Genomic DNA, 16,827 nt, shown 5'->3' with positions numbered 1-16,827 from the left:
TGTCCCATCCAGCACTTTAACCATTACATCAAACTGGCTTTGTACTTACTTTATTTGCATTCTTTCAGCTCTCCTTCCAGCCCAGTATCTTCAGACCCTCCTTCTCTCTCCCATGGGAATATGTACTATATGAAACTAAACTCTTTCCCAGCTTCTCTTTATCAGCAAAACTATCACAAAGTGTTTGTTTGGATTTCAGTGTGGGTATATGTCAGACCTTCGAGGCAGAACAGGTCAAGAAACAGGCATGGCAGGGATTCCAGGAATGGTCTTTATTAGAGTAAGGTAGGATAATAGAATCTTGAAAGCCTGTCCCAGATTCTCTGTCCCATCTTATACTAAACAAAAACAAGGTGTGGTTGTTTTGAGTTTGTTTCTCACATTTCCCTCTATCTCAGGACTGTGCAATTTTTTCTGCCAGACCCCCAATGCTCACTCCTTCCTCCCCCCACAACATTTCTCTCATACCTTCCCCAAGGTCAATCCTAAATTCCTTTACAGTATGTCAACAACCCGCAGGAGGTCACAGGTATACTTGTTGGTGGTGCAGTCAAGTGACAACAGGGAATAGGATATCAGCACTTCATGACCAGTTGAGCCTGGTGAAGTAATGACCTCTCCCCTATGGTCCCAGCTGGCCTAAGAGAAAGTGACTGGCCCAAAATCACCCAACCAATTTTCATGCCGAAGGGAAGACTAGAACTCACGGTGTCCCATCCAGCACTTTAACCATTACATCAAACTGGCTTTGTACTTTGTCTCTTCCAGGTCCATTCTGTTTGGGGAGCTGGAGAATCTGCTCTTTGAAATTGGGCAGGAGCCTGCACCTTACAGATCAGTTCTGGGACATGGTGGGTAAAAGCATGAGAAATCAGTTATTTCAAAAGAAGCACCTTTTGAAGAGAAAAACACTATTTTACCATCACAGCTGGCTGAGACACTGGATTTTGACAGATGGCTTAACCAGTATGGGTTTAGATCTCTTTCAAAACTCTGCACTTCTGCAAAGCCATGATCAACAGGCTACTACAGATGGTGAGTTTTGCCAGATGGCTAAACCAATGAGTGTGGCTATCTGTCAAAAACATTTACCAAACATTCACAAATCAATCAGCACTGGTTTCCAGCTGTCTAGTTAGCTGCAGATTTGGGAACTGACTCATGCAAATCAGATTGGCCATGTAAGTGGAGAACGTAATCAATGACAATAACAGCAAAGTTATCTGCCTTTGAAAGACTAGTATACTTGAGCCTATGTACACAGTAATAGCAGATAAGAAAATTACAATGACATAAGTCCAATTCTCCAAATCTTGGCTTGTATGACTAATACATGAATTTTTTTTTTACAAAAACTGGAAAGAAATGTTGAACAACTCCAGGTGCTTTACAGGCCGGCAGTATTCCATAAGAACGGTATATAAGTACATAAGTCAGCTCTAGGAGCAGTATAAAACTGTCAAATAAATATATGAAACTAAGGATTGTATTTTTCCAACCTTCTCTTGATCTCCTCTATAAAATTCTCTTGAGGGATATTAACCTGAAAAGCAGACAGTGGAGACTGGATTAGTGCAACTCATCAAAATAAAAAATCTTTACTAAGGGAAAATTGAATTGTAAACATCTACATGATCCCAGTTATGTTCAAACAGCTCTAGGGAAATATTCAGATCAACAGTTTCAGATTGACTCCATTAAAGCACCAAAACCAACCTCTTTCCTAGTCACAACATCCCGAAGTTTCACTACTCCATCATTCAGCTCCTGTTCTCCTAAGATGACTGCAAGTGGAATTCCTGTTTCTTCACAATACTGCAGTTGTTCCAGGAGTTTGGGATTTTGTTTATATAACATCTCTGCCTGAAAGATGGTTGTAAGAAATGGAAAGATAAATATTGGCAACATCTGTAAGATGTTTACTAACAAATAATTGGCCCAGAAAATTATTTAAGACATTTAATAAACAAATGAATTTAAAGAGACATTTTTCATCAAATTGAAGACTACATATGTCTTACAGCTCTGTGTCAGTATTTACCCCTTTTGGATCTTATGTTTGCATAACTTTGCCACTATATTAAAGCTTTGTGTGAATACTACATAAATAGTATTATAATAATTATATATGACAATATATAATCCATGTATAATATACATTATATAATATTTAATTAATTTTTATCCCGCCTTTATTACTTTCATAAATAACTCAAGGTGGCGAACATACCTAATACTCCTTCCTCCTCCTATTTTCCCCACGACAGCAACCTTGTGAGGTGAGTTGGGCTGAGTGTGTGTGACTGGCCCAAGGTCACCCAGCCAGCTTTCATGCTTAAGGCAGGACTCACAGACTCCTGGTTTCTAGCCCAGCACCTTAACCACTAGACCAATTTAAATATATAAATATACAATTTATATCATATTATATATAATATAAATTGAGTGAACAAATAACACCAAAGTTTATTTCATAAACTCATCTTAACAGGTGATATGGCAGTGTGAAAAAGTATCACTCCCCTCGTTAACTCAATACTATTAAAGGGATAACTGGGATCAGTGATGAGAGCATTTCATTAGACATTCAGGGCTGATTTGGGCCAGCCCTGCCCAATACACCTTACAGACTTTAGCTCCTCTGAGCACTGTAGGGTTCTTATCACACAGATTCTAGAGGCATGCCATGTCGTGCTCTAGAGAATTTTCTGAAGACCTCCACAAAAAAAAGTAATTGATGCTTATCAATCTGGTGAAAGTTATAAAACCAGTCAGAGACATAGTCTTGAAATGGAGAAGATCTGGATAACAGCAAATCTTCCCCACAGAAAAGGACTGGGTAAAAATACAATTCGAAGGGAATAAGAAAGCAAAATCCATGTCCACTGAAAAGAATGTTCATGTCTGAAAATTGCCAAAAAACACCTGAATGACCCTCCAGACCTCTGAAGGAATGTTCTGTGGACAGATGAGTTAAATGTGGAACTTTTTGGGTTACGCAGGTGTTGTTATATCTGGCAGAAACCAAAGACTTCTTTTAAGTTATTCAACATATTCATAAAGGACTTAGATGAATCAGAAGATACGACTACCGAATTTAGGATAAAAAACACATGGGGTGTGTTTGTGTGTGTGTGTGTGGAATAGCAAACACCTTAGAGGGCAGTATCAAAATTTAGGAGGATCTTGACAAGCTGGAACAATGGCAGAAACTAGCAACATGAATTTCAAAAGGAACAGATACAAGGTTCTACATTTGGACAGGGGAAACCAAAGGCATGAGGATAAGATGTAGGGGGAACCACACTGGGCAGCACTATAAGTGAAAAGGATCTGGCTGTCTCAGTGGATCCCAAGCTGAGCATGAGCCAACAGTGTGATGCAACTGCAAAAAAAGGCAAATGCAATCATCAATATATTGTCAGGATTGAGACAAGTCATTGTTCATTTCTATTTTGCATTGGACAAGCCACATCTAGAATACCATATTCAGTTCTTGGCATGGCATTTTAGGAACGGCTTGATAAACTGAAACATGCCCAAATGGGAGGACTAAGATGGTAAGGGTCTTGGAAGGAAAAGCTGGAAATATTTAAACAACCTGAATGGTCATCTGTTGAGGATGGTGTGTATTCTTTCACTGGGCAGGGGATTGCACCAGATGATATCCAAGATGCCTTCCAATGTTTACATTTTATTATTCTGTAAAATTCCATATTCTGGAATGGCCAAACCCACAGAAATGTTGTGGCAGGACCTGAAACGAGCACTTCATGCTAGAAAACCCTGAAAAGCTATTGCAGTGTTCATTGTGGAGGAACAGGACAAAATTTCTACACTGAGAGACCAAACACCTAACACAGGAAGCACTGCAGATATTGACTGCAGTTGTAGCAAAAGATGGGCACAACTGCTAACTAAATTTAAGAGGCAATTACACATTTGTACTGACACGTTGGAATACTTTGTTTATAAAATAAATGAAACATCTATCACTCACTCTCTTTATATTTCATTAGCACCTTCAAACAACTTAATAATAATAATAATAAAATTATATGTCACTGACTCCTAGCGGCTCTGGGCAGTTTACAATTGTTAAAAACATTTAAGAACAAAAAACAATAGAAAACCCACAAATAACAGCACAAGACAGAACAACAATGATGGCAAAGAAAACAAACCTGCTTCCAGGGTCCTGATAGATGACATTGTTTAATCGATGGAACCTGGAGCGCATCAACTGTGCTAGGTCGAACCAGCCAGGCAAGTACTATGGCAGAGAGGCAGTAACCAGGCCCTCTGCCATGTACATTCATTGGCAAAGATACATAAGCATTCAAAAAATCTGAAAGGGAGTGACTACTTGTTCACAGAAATATATGCTCTGATTTTAAAGAATTCTAGCTTCCGGGTATACAATGGTATAACCTTAACTTCTCAGGGTTACCTTGATTCCAGCATTCCATAATTCAGATATGAACTTCATTCTCAATGCAAGGAAGTTCTTCTGGGGAGTTGCCACAAACACTTGTGTCTCTGTTGTGCGGATCTTCTCCTTGGACATCCCAGATGAAAGAGAAAAAAAATCAGTATTATAACCAGAACTTGTTAAAATTTGCAGACAAGCTCTGCTTGAATTGGACTTAATTATTCTTGGAAATATTCCATGGGCGTCAGACATTTCCACTCATTTCCTAGATATGGATATGGTTAGCCATGTGTACTATGACTTGCATGCTGATCCTACTTATTTCTGAGCAAATATGCATTATTTTCATGCAACCATTTCTCCAACTGTTTCTAAACCAGTTGTGTCTTGCTGGTTTCTATTTTTCTCCCTGCTAATCTAAACAGTAGCTATTTATTATTACAAACACCTTGTTTGTTTATTATTCAAATTTAATTACTGCCCATCTCCCCCAAAAGAGGGACTCTGGGCAGTTTACAATAAAATCAAACTACAGCCATAAACGTTACAATCTCATAAAAATCAAACACATTACAATTATAAAATGCAATAAATAAATATAAATTTATTATAAAAAGAGTGCCTTATCTCTCTTATACAAAGCAGTTAATATGTTGATTCTTTCATTGATAGATGAGAATTTAAAGCATATATTTTCTTTTTTGGAATATTAGAAAACTAAAGCTGTGAAAGTAAGGGAGATGACCTTGACAGAAATATGCAAAAACTGATACCCAGGCAAAGAGGGCTGAAATGTTATTTAAGTCCTGGGAAGCAAGATAATTTTTGGAAGCGGCTCAAGCAAACGCCTCCCTGATTCAATGGAGTGAAAGGAGGAGGGAAGGTAAAGCACAATCAATTGTCTGTTATTATATCCTACCTCAATAAAATATAGTTAGTTCTAGTCTTCCTGTGGAATTGATTTTCTGGTCTGGTGTACCTAGTGGGGATGACATCAATCCATCTACTCTGAACAAAGTTTTAGAGGGCCAGGTGAATTGCATCCTAGATGCTGAAGGAACATGCTTTTAAAAATGTTTACCAGAAGAGTGCTTTTAAAAAATTGTTTCTAAAATGAATTTTTACAGTGCTTTCAGTTAATACTAGTTTTATTAAGATAAAAAAATAATGAAATATTTGCAACAGGTCCTCATAGTTGTGGCTGTTGCAGTGGCCCGCAATCATGTGATTGCCATTTGTGACCTTCACTGCTCGCTTCCAACAAGCAGTCAACGGGGAAGCCAGCAGAAGGTCGCAAATGGTGATCATGTGACCGTGGGACGCTGAGATTGTGCGGGATTTGTTGGTGCATGTGAATTCGCCTAACAACGGCAACAGAGGCTGCTGTAACTGCCATTGTGAGTCAGTGGGGTCCCATGACATCATGCCTTATGACCGCGTCGCTTAGCGATAGAGTTCCCAGTCTCAATTACTGTTGGTAAGTGAGGACTACCTATAATACAGGGGGACTGATCATAGGGACAGAGGACAAGTAAGGGAGGGCAGGTCTCATTCAAAGTGCACTGGTAAAGATTTCTTGTAGGCTATGAAAATACTGAACAGGTGGTCTGAGCTAGCAATTCTATAGTCAAAAAATAAAATAAAAATGCAGTTCAAGATGCAATGATGGTTCTTACTGGACTCAGAGAAAAGTTTATGTCTGGATCATAAATGTCTATATTAAGCATGGAAGACACTGGCTCAGTGTCCCCTAAAGAGGCAGCTGGGAGCTTGTTGAAATTGGCTTTGGGAATTTCCTACCTTTTTTCTCCTGCAAGACTAGACTGTTCTATCACTCCCTAAAGCAGTTTTTCTCAACCTTAGCAATTTTAAGATGTGTGGAATGAGACTTGGACTATTTTAGATATGCCATGGTCCTGTGGTGCAAATAGGATATAATCTCTCTGGCTGAGTCTTTTTGTGCAGGTTTCCTCCAGAGAAATTCTAGAGAGTTGGTTTGCTGCCAGGAAGAGGGGAAGGGACCTGACTACATGTGGCTGGTCCCTGACCGAACAGGTTTTGTTATCTGCTATAGCCAGGCCCCAATCACTTTCTGAATCAAAGAACAGAAAAGGGAGGCAGGCAGGCAAAACCCTAAGGAATATTTTAAAACGCTAATGGTGGAACTTTGGTGCTTAAGAATCAGGGTTGTGTTACCCGCCCTCCCGCCAAGCTTGGATAGTCCTTGCATCTCCGTATTATTTCCTATCCTACAAATATACTGTATTTCCTATCCTGCACTTCCCCACTTCTACATTTGTATTCTGATCACTATGCACAACCTTCAACCTATCGTTCCCTTAACACCTTCTAACTGCTTAATAGACCTTACCTCATTACTCTGCTCTATGATGGAGAAGATCCTTTCAACACCAATGCTGACTCCAACACAAGGTACCTTATATCCCTTTGAATCAAACTTTGCCACAAGCCCATCATAGCGTCCACCTCCAGCCACACTACTTGTGCTAAGAGACTCATTCAGGTGGCTATACTTTGGGCGTAATAAGACAGCCTCATAGATGACTCCAGTGTAGTAAGCTAGACCACGAGCCAGAGCCAGGTGTAAGGAGACCTGTGAAACAGGACAAGAGGGCTATTAACAGGAAAACACTGGACTGTCCCAGATCACTTATATTTACTTAATACTGTGTCTCAGGTCACCTGATCTATGATACCAAATAGAGTAAGGTATTCAAATAGCAATTTCATGTCCTCCAGTCCTTCCATAGCCAATTTATTCTGGACCAGTTTTGGATCCTTGAGAAGCTTCTCAATGAGACGTGGTCCCCCTGGAGAAAAACAGATGCATTTAAGGATAGAAGATACACATACACTGTTTTCTATCTACTTCAGTCAACCTTACAATTACTAACTCAACATTATTTGAGCTATAAGCAAACTTAGGTTGAATCCAATTCTCAAAACAGAAAACATAAGGAAGAGAGCACTTGGTTTGCACAAAAACATCTATAAGATCATAGTCAATCTTTCTCCAACTAGAGATTAATTATTAACACGTTATATAGTGCCTATACTGAAACTCACCGTGAAGTTGAACATATTCGCTAACATGATCTACGCATTCAGGAGAAATCCCATCCTCTCTGATCATTTCATTTTTCACTTCTTCCCATGTCACCTGTGGAGGAAATTGGGGAGTTAACTCTGCATTCTCTAGGTTAAAGTAATTCATCTTCTGGGTAATGACTCTCTTTGCTCAAAAAGCAGATCACTTAAACTGACAGACATAGGGAATGACAATTTGACAGGATCCAAGTGAAATAATAATTATTTTTATTTCATGTACACCCCATAAATTAAACAGGTAACATTTTCAGGGCTGAGGGCCATACTCAGGCTTGCATGTTCATATGTGCCTGAATCCATACAAATCCTACCCATCCAGGCATATACCTGCAATAACCTAGCAGTGCTAATTCACAGATCTACTCTTCATGTAAACACTTCCATGGCTGCATTCCTTAGCCCCCCTTCCATGTGCACAACCACAAATTCTCACACACAAACATGCCACATACACACTTCCATCAGATGTTCTGTCATCATTTTATCCCGCTTGTGCCCTCCCATTTCCATATACACATCCTATCTCCTCCGTGTTCCCTCATGCATGCCTATCCTGCTCCCTTTCAAATAAATGATCAAATATATCTATTATACTCTTCCCCTCCTCTACTTGCACTTATTCACTTTACTTTTACTGCCTCTCCTACAAGCCCACCAAGATCACACTGAAGATACTTTACCTTGTCCAGTTTGTCAAGGGTTGAGCAAATCCTTTCAAATTTGATTTCTGGAATACCACATACTGTAAAGATCCCATGCAAAATGCGCCTATCATTGATCTGGGGAAAACAAAGAGCAGAAATCAGAAAGATTTAAAAAATAAATGCATTCACTGCAGATTTTTTTTAAATTTTCATGTTTACTGTGTTTCTATTTCTTCTTTTTACAGGCAGCAGTTTGTAGCACAAGTCCATTTAGCCTAAGAAACAGCAACAGCTTTTCTTACTTTGATAAGGAAATCTCCAAATTGCAGGGCAATTAAGATCTCATGCATGACCTTCAGACACTCTGCATCAGGAATCATAGGATCGTATTGGCCAGCAATGTCAAAATCCTGGAATACAGAAAATAACTATTAAAAATCTCCAAATAAACTAGGTAGAATAATTGAACTAAGGACTCAATGAATAAATCCTATTTTCCTGAAGGGTGAAGTAATGTATGCACCATTTCATAAAGCACTCGCTCCCTTCCATATTTCAAACATGGAAGTTTCCACTCCTTTGGCAAGTCCAATTAAAAGGTCAAAGAAAGAAGACAGTTCCTCTGCCTCTCTGTCTTGCCTCCCAAAAGGGGAAAAAATCTGCAGATACTCACACACTGGACGAACTCCCTGAAGCGTCCTCTCTTTATGGATGGGTTATCACGCCTGTAGACTTTTGCAATGTGGTAACGTTTACATCGTTTAATTTTGTTCATAGCCAAGTAACGAGCAAATGGCACCTAGAAACCTAGTCAAGAAAACTTGCCTATTGCACAGAAAGTACGTAAACAATGGGCAACCTTTTCGGCACCTGAGAAATATTTTGCTTTCTAGCAAAACGAAACTAGTTTTTAAGACTTAAGAAGTACATCCAGTGACATCACCAGGGGCTAGGTTTCCAGACTTTTTCTGTGACAGATTGAAGCCATAAAATAGGTGCCTTAAATCTCATAGAAGCTCAGCTCACCTGCTTTGCACCTTGTTGAGGGGAGAACAGAACTATAAACAGAAGCATTTTGGTTGACATCAACAAGATTATTACTCTGACTCTGAATTGACCACTGGGTATTGAAAGATAGGTTCTTTTTGGCTATACTCCAAATACTGTGATTCAATCAAGTCATCAAGCATTGTGGTTTCTGGAGGCATGGTATAAAAGAATTAAACCATACTGGAAGGAGAAATCTACACAAGATTCACTGCAATGGATTGCTGAAATACACTGTCAACTTATGGATTAGGGGGCATGTTTTTTTTAATAAAAGGCCAAAGAATAAGACTTTCAAGCAATATAGTAACTTTATAATAAAATGTTCTAGCCCCCTCTTCTTTTTCATTATTATTTTGAAATCATATCATTTTGATAGTACTGTCATAAGTATCTTTGATTTTCTTCTAGCATGTATTTTTAAAAAGGATTTATTGCCACTGTAATTTTGTTACACATTAGCATCTTGTCAATTTGGTGGTAACTTTGAAGATGGATTCCATGGGTCATACACAGAGGTTTGGGAGCTTCTTGTAGCCATGGACTGTCATTTCTATTGTGGGGACAGACATAGAGACTTTCACATTCTCTGAAATATGGCAAAAGCTGGAGCTTGTATTTCTTTGTTAAAAATGTAAGATAAAACTTCTTTAAATCAGCAGCAGCAGGGTGAAACACTAGACAATTCTAAAGTTCTAGAAAAATGGTAAAAAAAATCAAATTACTGTATAGCAAATTTGGAAAGTAGCTTCTTTCCTAGAGAAGAGACAGTAAAGTTGCAGCAACCACAATAATATTTTGTGGTTTCATATTAGTAAGTTTCCTATCAAACAATGTATGTAGAAAGAATTCTCTATAAGTTCTCAACAATTTCACAGACTTTTACAGAAGATGACACACCACTGGCTCAGGCTGTTTGTATTATAGAGTTTCACCCTAACACATTAAACTGTGAATGAACACATTCTGGCTAACAATGTAAATAAGAGCTCTGATCTGATATGCTCCCCTTAAACAAACCAACTACAAAGGGGAAGCTTCTTCTGAACCTCTTGCCATTTTGGACCAGTCTTCAATCACTGTTATGAATGATAGGGCAATCTTATCATTATTCCACAATTCTGTGCAAGACACTCTGTCTTTAATAGAGTGGTTCTTGCAAGTTAGACATTTCGTTAGGATACAGTTAAGTCATATCGAAGAGACAGCAGTTCCCCTCCTTGATCTTCCAGATCATAAATCAACTTTGTTGCCTCACCATAGTTCTCCAACAAGAGTTCCTTAAGTGAAGGAAAAGAAAAGGAAAAACAAAATATATTTTGTCATCTGTGACTCTGTTTCAATCTCTATCTCTGTCCATCTGTTGCTCTGATTATAACTACAGCAGCCTCCTTGCCTGATTTGTACCTATATAATTTGTCTGTCTCCTTCTGTCTCTTTAGGACTGTCTCAGCCTCTCTGTCCACACACACTGCTGTCTCCATAGGTCCTCTCTCTTCTCTCATACCTTAAATTCCCTGGATCAGAATACCTTGTAGGACCACCTATTTTCCTGCTAAAACTTCCTCATAAGATTTGTTCTGAAATATATTGACACATACTTACTGAGGTCTACTATGGCTTTTTCCTCCAGCACTGTCCAAACTCTGGCCTCCTCTTGGAGTATAGCAATGTACCTCTTCACTGCTAACCTTCTAGAACAGGCAAGAATTTTGCTGCATTGGAAACCTCCTGAACATAGTGACTATTTCTTTACCTAATGGTTGGGCCATATGACTAAGTAGTTGCAAAGGAAAGCAAGATACATCCTTCAATAACAGAAATTGCGAATTGGATTTATTGCAAAAGTTCCTATAGTAAATTGAGAGGATCATACGATAGATAATTCCTCATATTCAATCCAGAAGAAAAAAATCAAAGAATTTTGTCAATCCTTCATGATGGGACAGAGCTTTCCAACCTAAGCTTGGCAGCAACACTGTGTAAAAATCATATTTAAGAGGAGTATTGAAAAACAGGAAAAAAACTTATAGAAACAAAGAAAAGAAAAAAATGATATCCTATCCTAACAGATATAGAACCTGGAAGGCACAAAATAATTGACTGTAGTAAGATTGCCCTTATCAGTAAGGGAGTAAAAATTATCTAACCACTGTAGAAGAACCTTCACAGTAAATCCAATGTTCTATTTTCCATGAGGAGGAGAAACAATAGATGGTAGGTAAAAAAGGAGATGCCATGTGAAGTAGTTTCTCACCATATTAACTACGAAGGAGTCTCTCACTGAAGTATCTGCCAGCAACTCTGAGAAGGTAACAACTTTAAACACTCCTTCCCAAACTTAATAAAAATCTAAATAAGTCAACAGAAACACATATAACATCTATAGTACCAGATACAGTAATCTGCAAAGCATACATTGACACACACTGATAGCTCATACAACATCTTGGCCCAGTGCCTAAGGAAGGGCCATTCTAAAAGCCGGCAGGAACTTGGAGGTGATACTATTCCATTGGACAGGTGCAGTGAGAGAAGGCCCACTTCCAGGGTCTAGCAAGATGGCACAGTTTACTAGCTGGGATCTGGAGCATGCCAACCCTGTCTGATCTTTTTGAGCCAGCAGAGATAATTAAGTCAGAGTCCCTTTTGGGAGATGGGCGGTGATAAATTTTATTAATAAATAAATAAAGTCAGGTGGTTCCCTCAAATACCCTTGCCCTGTGCCATGAAGGGTTTTACAGCTATCAATTAGCATCTTAAATTGCATCCAGAAGCCAACCAGTAACCAGTGTGGCATACAGACTATTGGTATTACATAGGCGTACCCATAACTACCCATGCTGTTGCATTCTGGATGAGCTGTAGCTTCTGAGTGGTCTTTAGGGGCAGCCACATGTACAACATGTTTCACTAATCCAGGTTAGAGATCACCAAGGCATGAGTGACTGTGAGCAGAGCCAATCCAGGAACTGGCAAATAGATGGAACTCTACTAAGATAGATTTGTGCTTATCCCTCCTAAGCATGGTTGTCACCTGCTCCTTGAGCTAGAGGCTTAAGTCCAGGAGAAGCCCCATCCAGATGTAGTGATAGAAAATCTCTGGGATCAGAGCAGAGTTATTTAGTTTTGCTAGAGTTAAGCTGGAGTCTAATCCTCCCCATCCTGATCACCACAACTTCCACGCACTGAGATAGAACTTTAATGGCATTACTTGAGTGACCAGGAGCTGAGATGTACAGCCAGATACAGGTATCAGCATATTGATAATACTTAATTCCATGTTGCTGGATGACCTCACCTAGCAGCTTCATGTAGATATTAAATATGTAGCACCTCATAAAGGAAGGTCTTAAGGCTAGATCCCCACTCCCCAACAACAGTGACTGCAACCAGTCCTGAATAAAGGAACAGTACACTATAATCAATGTACCTCCCACCCCCATGAGCTGGTCTAGAAGGATACCACTGAAGGAGAAAGAGATATTAAGAGATACTAATCTCTCTCATTTGGCAGCGAGTACTTATCTGCTGCTTCTTCTGTCTTATCACGACTCTATTGTATCTTCCCAGGTTGCTTGATTCTGTGCCTCTATTTGTTCTATTCGTCCCACATATGGCTGAAGAATAGTACTAATCTTAGTGACTACTACTATTATATGTATTATTATTATGTTATTCTATTTTATTTTTATGTTTACATTTATTTATAGGTTTTAGGCACATGTGCATGTGTATATCTATTTTTATCTATATCTGGTATACATATTTCATGTATGTTGTGTTCTCTGGCTTTAAAGCCATAATTAAGATTAAGTGATTAAGAGCATTCTCCTCGAACAAAATAAAGTGCCAAAGAACCAGAAAGGAAGAATGTAAACCAAACACATTTTGGGAAATACCAAGTAAGAAGTCAGATTTAAACAGACTAGAATACAACTTGAGGAAAAATATTGTTTATATAAATAGCCCAGCTATGAAGAAAGGGCAGAATATGCTTACAAATAACCCTTCCTGACGAAATAATTATATGAAACAATTTTGACTTGGGTAATTTATAATTCAAGATTTAAGTTATAAATTATTACATTCAAGATTTACCACTATAATGTATCATACTGAAGAACTATTACTATATTTTCATACAATTCAATTTCCATTGTAGAAGAGATGCTATTGCATAGTGATCTGTATTAAATACATGGATATATTTACTATTTTTATTGCAAAGCATGAAGCATTACTGTATCATCATTGTAAGATTTTATAAAATTATGAAGTGATATTAAACGTTTTATCTACGACTTTATGCTTTGGAATACAGTTCATATGGCTTGCATTCATCCTTTCTAGTACTTTGACACTTTATGCTGTATTCTTGGAAAGGATTCACCTGTTTTAAGTTATGCTGGAATATCTCCTAGCATTATGATGCTGACTGTAAAATGCACAGCTTAAATAAAACGTTTTGGTGAAAATGAGGGATACCATAGGGTTTCATATTATAGGGGTACTACAGAACAAATGTATTTTCCATTAAATAAACTATCTTATACCCCAATCCTAAACTTTATTATTTGGAACAAAATAGCAGCATAATCAATGAGTTCAATAGTAAAAACAAAACAAAACTATCTTTCCGTCCTCCTGACCTGTCTCTCCACATTCAATCACGCATATAGTTTAATCAATTAAAATTAAGAAAGCTGGACTATTCCAAAGAAATAGGCTACAAAAATCATATCAACAACAGCAAAGTTATTACTGACTTATTCTCACCTTCAGCTCAAACACAGGGGTGTCTATTGTCACAGCTCCATGACGCTTGAAACAGCTAATTATAGTGCTGAAGATTTTTTCACGGATAGCCATTTGCTTTGGGCTAAAATCCCTGGTGCCCTAAGAGTTCAAGGCAAAGGCAAAGGGGTTAGAACTTGAAAATGTTTGGAAGACAGGATAAAACTGAAAAAGCAGCAATTAAGTATATGGAGAAAAAAACCTATCTGGAAAGGGTTAGGGTTAGGGTTACATAAAGTGCATCACATAAAGTGCATCTTTTTCCACTGAAAGGAGTATCAGAGCTAAGCTACTTGGAAGAGACCCTGCAGGGGAAACTGAACACAGCAGATCCAGATCGGTGATTAATACGGGACATTACCTTGGGAACTTTGAGGATCAGGTTTTCTTTTGAGGCACCAGCATTCTGCTGGTGTGATAGCTGTTTTTCTGCATCTTCAGTAACCTGGGAAGGTAAAGGTAAAGGTTTCCCTTGACGTAAAGTCCAGTCGTGTCCGACTCTAGGGGGCGGTGCTCATCTCCGTTTCTAAGCCTTAGAGCCGGCGTTGTCCATAGGACACTTCCGGGTCATGTGGCCAGCATGACGACACGGAACGCCATTACCTTAACAAACTTGATATAGAAAAAGAGTAGCACTGATCTTCTAGTCCTTGTTATTGTCAGAAAATTCAACAGGTAAAACACAGAATAAAAGAACTTCCATACCCCCAATGACTATTCAGATTCTGTGCTTCCATGTGTGGAGTATTGGTTAAGTTGTAGGACTGGCACCAGGGGGATACACATTCTAGTCCCGCCTAAGCCATGGAAGCTCACTAGATGAATCTGGCTCAGCCATTATCTCTCTTCATACACAGGAAGATATCTGTTCCGTTTTTTAAAAAATCTTTTAAAATGCTGAGATATATATTAATAAAGTTAGAATGTTGAATCTGATAATCTTACACTTGACTTAAATATTATTAACAAGCCTTCCTAAACATGTGAAGTAACTCTGTAATATTAATTCAGGCCACTGCCTACCTAGCCCAGACTTATGTGAAAACAGAACAATATAGCAATCTAGCAAAGTGGTTTTTCCCAATCTAGCTGTCTAGCATCTTTTAAATTGATAGTTACAAATGAAATACTGTTCAATTAGCATCTACAGACTACCAAGGTGCTGTGTATAATAATGGATAAATGATAGATAAAAATATTATATAAATATTTTTCAGCTCCAACATTTGCAATTGGATGGAGATAGATCCCGGCAAATAAACAGAGCCATAGACCAAACTAATTTTAGAATACTAAGTATATAAACATCCTAGACTATAAAGAGGAGAATTAAGTACTGCTAAATAAGACACACCTGATTTGGGAGATGACTGGAAAACAAACGTAGGATGCGAAACTGTACTGGCAATTGCTGGGTTCGAAAGGAAGCCTTTCTTAAAACAGTTATCCAGTGCATGTTGCAAAATTTAGATAATTACATCAGGTGCTGTAGTGTCCTACTACAGATTCATCCATCAGATTCATGAGGAACTGCCTGCATTTTAGCCAGAAGTAAGCAGAACTATGATCTATAAAGAATAAGACATGCAAAGAAAAAGGAGAAAAAAAGTAAAAGAATATAAACCCCTTAGTGAAAAAATCATATTGGCCTATTCTTTAATACCACAGCAAACAAAGATGCAGCATAATCACAGTGCAAAATAAAGCCCAGGAGACAGTATCATACGCATACTGGAGACTCGTCCACTATAGAGCTCATAGGTATACAGAACAGGGATCCACTCCATTTTGACCTCCCAAATCTATCAGAAAGATTAGGCCAAGATATAATGTAAGGATCATACAGTAAGCTTTATGGCACAGTTCAGTTTACAACTCAGGTCTGGTATAACTGTATCAGTTCTAAGGGGATGAGTAACCTAAAGTCCCTAACTTTTTTCCTGCAGCCCCCACAGCTCCCCACCTACTATTGGTAAAAATAAAGACAGGGTTTCCTGCCATTTTGAAGCAAGAAACTCTTTTTAGAAACAAGGAGAAAGAAAAAGATCCATTGAACCTAACCCCACCCCACAAAACAATTAAATTCCGATCCCGGTCCAGGAACATGCTAAATCTCGGCAAGTAATGCCAAAGGGTTGCTCTCTCCTGCACCAGCTGACTCACAAATATCGTTTAATATTAATCAGATTAAGGAATCGAGCGAGGTAAGAATTGCTATTAATGCTTAAATGCAATTTTTGGAAAGTTCAACCGCCGTTTCACAGAAGGACAAGGGGCTCAATGCATGAGTCGTTCAAAGGAGATTTTCAAAACCACAAAGCTCTCCTCTCGAAGGGAAAAGCTTAGGTTAGAGAGGAGCAGAACTTCATAAGGCAAGAGCATATTCCTCATCGGAAGTGAATCGTTTTCACTTTCTCGGCCACAGATTTAAAATGATAAACCAGTGTTTCTCAACCTTGGCCACTTTAAGATATGTGGACTTCAATTCCCAGAATTCCCCAGCCAGTTTAAAAACTAACCATTTCACCAACCCTGCTTTGGTCTTCTGACAAGCTTTTCTGCTTATTTTAACGCCACTTCGGTTTGTTCTCCGTCTAAAGGTACGACACGTGCCAAGAGCACGTGGAGAAACACAGTCGTTTAAAGGTTTGCAACTAGAGCCTTTGCTGAAAGCATAACTTAAAGCAAACCGCGCAGCGCACGTTCCTTCAGCCTCCAGGTTTAGACTTGGGAACACATCCGACCAGCAGAAAGGCGCTGCAGAGAGGGTCCTTGAGC

The 16,827-nt window shown here is 38.7% G+C and overlaps 1 protein-coding gene across 1 annotated transcript; it reads right to left on the bottom strand.

Annotated features, from left to right (window-relative positions):
- Positions 1-1,297: 1,297 nt before the first annotated feature.
- Positions 1,298-16,811, bottom strand: LOC134493841 (histidine--tRNA ligase, cytoplasmic-like). Its single transcript, XM_063298641.1, has 14 exons — positions 16,569-16,811; positions 15,404-15,617; positions 14,411-14,494; positions 14,032-14,151; positions 10,437-10,532; positions 8,879-9,004; positions 8,508-8,615; positions 8,242-8,340; positions 7,520-7,613; positions 7,136-7,263; positions 6,777-7,046; positions 4,451-4,552; positions 1,717-1,863; positions 1,298-1,543 (listed from the first exon to the last, which is right to left on the bottom strand). The coding sequence occupies exons 2-14, from the start codon at positions 15,503-15,505 to the stop codon at positions 1,478-1,480; spliced, it is 1,542 nt and encodes a 513-aa protein (XP_063154711.1). The 5' UTR covers positions 15,506-15,617; positions 16,569-16,811; the 3' UTR covers positions 1,298-1,477.
- Between the last annotated feature and the right edge of the window lie 16 nt (positions 16,812-16,827).

The sequence above is a fragment of the Candoia aspera genome, chromosome 3, assembly GCF_035149785.1.
Source record: "Candoia aspera isolate rCanAsp1 chromosome 3, rCanAsp1.hap2, whole genome shotgun sequence".
Taxonomy (NCBI): domain Eukaryota; kingdom Metazoa; phylum Chordata; class Lepidosauria; order Squamata; family Boidae; genus Candoia; species Candoia aspera.
The sequence above is the reverse complement of the archived record's forward strand: the minus strand, read 5'-3'. Positions and strand labels throughout refer to the sequence as shown.